Source organism: Gregarina niphandrodes (assembly GCF_000223845.1).
Source record: "Gregarina niphandrodes unplaced genomic scaffold scaffold00013, whole genome shotgun sequence".
NCBI lineage: Eukaryota > Apicomplexa > Conoidasida > Eugregarinorida > Gregarinidae > Gregarina > Gregarina niphandrodes.
In genome coordinates this window covers 257,068-261,985 of record NW_011645783.1, presented here as the reverse complement: position 1 = coordinate 261,985, position 4,918 = coordinate 257,068, and the positions used below count along the sequence as shown (strand labels likewise).

Genomic DNA, 4,918 nt, shown 5'->3' with positions numbered 1-4,918 from the left:
TACGCACACTAATGTTTGCCAGATACTAATGTTTGTGTCAGATACTAATGTTTGTGTCAGACTGATGTTTGCCACAGACACACGGATTAATGTGTGAACACGTGTGTGCAGGTGTGTCTGTAGTCACTTACGTGGGCTATTAAAGTGTTGTAGCATTGTAATCCGTTGTCGGACGCGTATATAGGATATCCGTTGTCACCTGACCACGTCGACTGGTCAGTGCACTACCCCTTTTACTTCACTGGCGAGCGTGGCAAAGCTCCGTTGCCGAACAGTGAGAAGGAGCCAGTGGTTTACGACCCGGATGTTCGGCCCTGCCAGTCGTTTACAGTGGATTTCATTGACATCGGATGCGGGTTTGGAGGGATGTGTTATGAATTGGCACGGCAGTATCCGGACAAGATTATTTTGGGTATGGAGATCCGTGATAAGGTGGCTACTTTTGTGAGCAAAAAGATACATGCCTATCGCCAACAACAGGTTGGTCAAAACTCAGTTGATGGTCAGTACTCAACCTATGAGAATTGCGCAGTGTTGCGAACTAATGCCATGAAGTTCCTGTCGAATTATCTCCGTAAGGGCTCTCTGGAGAAGGCATTTTTCTTGTTCCCTGATCCTCAATTCAAAAGGAATAAATGGAGGAGGCGCATCGTAACACCGCAGCTGTTATCGTTGTACGCCTACCACCTAAAGGAGACGGAAGGGAGGTTATATTTCGTTACTGATGTTCACGACCTGTTTGTATGGATAGAACACTCTTGTCAAAAGCATCCTCTATTCAAGAGAATACCGGAAGAGCAATGTCTTGACGACCCAGCATATACTGCCATGTTTAACACCACTGACGAATGCAAGAAAGCCATCCGCCTCAACCAGAAACTGTTTGGAGCCTGCTACCAAAGGCTGCCTAACACCCGATCATTATTAACACCCAATAATTCTTAAAATTCACCCAATCATCATTGCCACTCGACTCCAATATTAGACCACTACCGAGCCCGGTCCAAAAGGGATTATCAAAAAAGTTCTCTTCGCAACCAATTCTTTTCGCAACCAGTTCACCCACATAGAACCAACTCACCTACATACACCAGTTCACTACATACAACCAGGCCCAAATGACCGGCATTGCCCTATCGCAAAGTAGGCCACCTACACTATTCCCACCTACACCATTCCCACCTACACTATTCCCAACGTCCGCTTGGTACTAAGCGCCTGGTACTAACCAAGCTGCAGAGTCATCTGGCCAGCTATCTTTCACCTGGTTGCAGTTGACCCTGAGGTATTTGAACGGGCGGCCAAAGCCATTCGCGAAATCAATGATAGCAAAGATTCATCGAAGGCTTATGAGCTGGCTCTGGAGGTCGAAAGACGAAAAGCTGCTGATGCGGTGACTGAGAAAGCTAAACACAAACGAGACGAAGCTAAACTGCTGAAGGAAAGGCAGGCGACAGAGCTGGCCCAAGCTAAATTGGAGTTTGAGCAGGAAAGAAAGAGAGTTGAAATCCAACTGCGACGGCAACAAGAACTGGAAAGGTTCAAAGCGCAATTGGATTTAGAGAAAGCGCGACAGATAACCACCGAAATGAAAAAGCAAACGCGGGTGCGGCAGGAGGAAGAAAGGAGAAAATTGGCGGACGAAATTTTAGCAGAACGTCAGAAGGCCGAAATCAGGCGTCATAATGAGCAACAGATTCTGAAGGATCGTCAGAGTAATATTAAGAAGGAGCTCGAGTTACAAACAATTCTAGCCAAAGCCAAGGCGGCGGCAGAAGGGGATGCTGAGATTAAGAAAATTCGCGCTACGAAAGACATTCGATTTGAGGAGCTGTCTCTCAAAGCAAAGTTAGTTGCTAGTACATCGCTGGAACTAGGCCAAGCTCTTGGGTCAAAGATAGGGAAGACAGTAGGCAAATTAATCAACCTGTCCAGCGCAACGCTTAAGGACAGCCAGCAGCTGAGACGGCTTGGATATTGCCTTTTCGCAACTGTGATGATTACCAAAGGAACCACGACGTCGATCCGAATTCTTGAGCATGCGGCCGAACGTAGCCTCTTCGAAAATCATCTGCTCGTCCGACGAAGGCTGAATGCATCTCCGCAGATCGCCCCGACAATTATGAAGTCGGCGATGCGTCAGTTGATCCAACAGCAACAGCAGTCCCCCTGGGGCATGAACATATTATTGTACGGACCACCAGGGACCGGCAAGACGACGTTTGCTAAACAGTACGACAATCATGATTTGTGTGTGCACACAATTTTTGCGCGATTACATCGACGTTACCACGCCTGTTTTGTAACACCTCTTTTGCAGTCTGGCATTATGTTGTGGAAGAGACGTTCGTTTGACCAGTGGGGGAGGACTGGTGGCTGGTGGACAGAATGGAGTGAAGGAGTTGGAGAAGCTGTTGTCCTGGGCGCAACGCAGGAAGGCAGTGTTATTCATTGATGAAGCGGACGCGTTTCTTCAAGATCAGCAGGTGTCTGATGCTTCTGGCGGTATGCAGAACTCTGAACAGTTACGGGGGACCTTGAGCATGTTTTTGGAACGTACGGGAGACTCAGACCAAAGGTTTCTGGTTGTGCTTGCTACCAATCGCCCGGAACTCCTTCCAAAAGCTATTCAAGACCGAGTTGATGTCCGAATTCCATTTGTTCTACCGGATGCCGAGGAGCGTGCTAAAATCCTCCACTTCTATCTGCATAAATACCTGGCGGAATTACAGGCGTGGCAGCGAAAACAAATACCCACCGATAATAGATTTGGCTTCAGCTGGCGCTTGCCCAAATTGGTATTTCCGCAAACCATTACTCAAAATCTCCCCAATGCAATTCCTGTTACCAATTCTACTAATGAAGGAAGGAGTGTGATGGGTGATGCACCCAAAAATCAGGGTCCGGGAGAGATATTCCGGATGGATATAAACAAGTTGGTGTCTCAGACTGAGGGATGGTCCGGGCGTCAGATTGAGAAGTTTTGTCGGAATTATTGGTTGTCATTTTTTAGTTCAGCGAAGGGGGAAGTGGATGACTGCTCATTCGATAAGACGGTGGATGAAGACTCCTTTGAGAGGGAATTTGATACGACAGATGGCAAGATGTTTGGTCTAGTGAGCACATTGTAGCGTGATGCCACCATGGCTTCAATGTCATGGCTTCAATGTCATGGCTTCAATGTCATGGCTTCAATGTCATGGCTTCAATGTCATGGCTTCAATGTCATGGCTTCAATGTCATGGCTTCGGTGTCAAGGGTGTCTAAGTTGGCACCAGGAAGAGTGTGACGCGGATAAGAAGCAGTTTCTGTGCCCAGGGAGGGTGCAATAAAGTCGAGGTGCACCCAGTCTATGATGAACTATGGTTCCCCTGGAGGGGGCGTGGGGCCGGACGGCGTGCCCGCAGGAGCAATTCCTGTGGGGGGATTGCCGCAGCCGCTAAGTCAGGTGTTTGATCCACCTGGGCATGTTATGGAGTGGCTGTTTGTTACGCCCTGGGATCCCAATTTTCTGATAAGTTGTTGGCAGACGAGAGTGCGTCCTGATTTCCGTCCAAATGCGTTGAATGATTATGTTCCTTTTGTCTTGCGCCGTAACGACTACCCGGACTTCCGCCATATGGAGATCTCGGCCTATTTCAATCAGCCGGATTTGTACCCGCAGGGCTCGCTATGGACGAGTGAGATGGTCCGACACATGCTGCCGGAGACGGAGAAGCCCCGCGTGCGCCGAGACCCATTCCTGTATTTCTATGTGCCGTACATGTGTCCGTACCGGCACAACTGTCCGAACATCTTTTGCGTCTTGGCACATACGACTGCGGAGTGCAGCTGTCACCCGTTGTTGTACAAGACGCAGCCATGCGACCCGCGGAAGGCGCGGCACACAGATCCCGACCGGGACTCGGAGGGGTCTCCGACACGTCGCGGAAAGGGCAAGGGCCACCCTAGCGCTACGGGCGACGAGGCGGTCGACGCCTGCACCTACCTGCACGACATGGACGACCGGAGCCTGTTCGGAAACTGGTGCTATTTGTGGGAGTTGCACTGGCTTGGATGGCGCCGATTCGGCCCGACACTGTACCGCTACCTATGCGAGATGGACCCGAGTCGCCGATTCCCTTTCTCACTGCGCGACCTCGTGTACACCATGCTGCAGACCTACGGCCCTTTCATGTCACCGCACCAGCGCGACCATGTGACCATTCTATACGGCGACCTCAAGACTTACGCGCGTGACCCGGGCCGGCCGAAGTGTCCATTCGAGACACGGATCAACAATCAGCCATTGAACCCGCTTAATCTGGACGACGCGCTCCTGAGTCAGTTGGACGTATTCCGAGACACCTTCAAGGAGTACGTCATCCCTCAAGGGTTTTCCTACGCTACGCCTGTCGACCTTCTCGGCGCCGAGCTAGCCGGTAGCGCACCCCTCATGTCCGCCTCGGCGGCCCCCATACCCACAGTGTCCGTGGCTAATACGGGGGCGATGTCTAACGCCATGGGAATGAGTAGCTCTGCCCCCATGCTGGACAGCTTCGTGCCGCCGCCTCCGCCGCCGCCGCCGCCACCCAGTTCCTTTCCGCTGATCATCTTGATGGAGGAAAATGCGCGTCTGTGCTGGCTCTTCCAGCGGCAAATCTTGAGCCGCTTTAAGGAGAACATCCCTCTCCTCGACCGCCGGACCAACAACTTAATCGCGGCGCCGCAACTCGTCCTCGGTGCCGGCGTCCTGCACGACCCGGCGCTGCACTACAAGCTGCCCACGCGTCTCCGCAACGCCGGCTTCCGGGCGGGCGGACCGGGTGGAGACCGAGGCGCCGCCCAGGTCGGCCAGGCCGGCCAAGGCGAGGCCGCCAAGCAGCGCAGTCGCGAGCCGTCACAGTCGCCAGCCGCCTTCGATCCGCCGACCTTCGGC

At 52.1% G+C, this 4,918-nt stretch overlaps 3 protein-coding genes across 3 annotated transcripts; all 3 read left to right on the top strand.

The window, feature by feature from the left end:
* Positions 1 to 89: 89 nt before the first annotated feature.
* On the top strand, positions 90 to 945 carry GNI_077060 (tRNA (guanine-N(7)-)-methyltransferase; the record flags this gene model as incomplete). Its single annotated transcript, XM_011132212.1, has 2 exons — positions 90 to 119; positions 154 to 945. The coding sequence occupies 2 exons, from the start codon at positions 90 to 92 to the stop codon at positions 943 to 945; spliced, it is 822 nt and encodes a 273-aa protein (XP_011130514.1).
* Positions 946 to 1,118: 173 nt separating this feature from the next.
* On the top strand, positions 1,119 to 3,131 carry GNI_077050 (putative AAA family ATPase; the record flags this gene model as incomplete). Its single annotated transcript, XM_011132211.1, has 3 exons — positions 1,119 to 1,143; positions 1,275 to 2,232; positions 2,321 to 3,131. 3 exons carry the CDS (start codon positions 1,119 to 1,121, stop codon positions 3,129 to 3,131), a joined length of 1,794 nt encoding a protein of 597 aa, XP_011130513.1.
* A 341-nt stretch (positions 3,132 to 3,472) lies between these two features.
* On the top strand, positions 3,473 to 4,828 carry GNI_077040 (hypothetical protein; the record flags this gene model as incomplete). The annotated part of the gene is made up of 1 exon (XM_011132210.1): positions 3,473 to 4,828. A coding segment is annotated over one exon (1,356 nt), but the record flags the coding sequence as incomplete, so codon positions are not given.
* Positions 4,829 to 4,918: the final 90 nt, after the last annotated feature.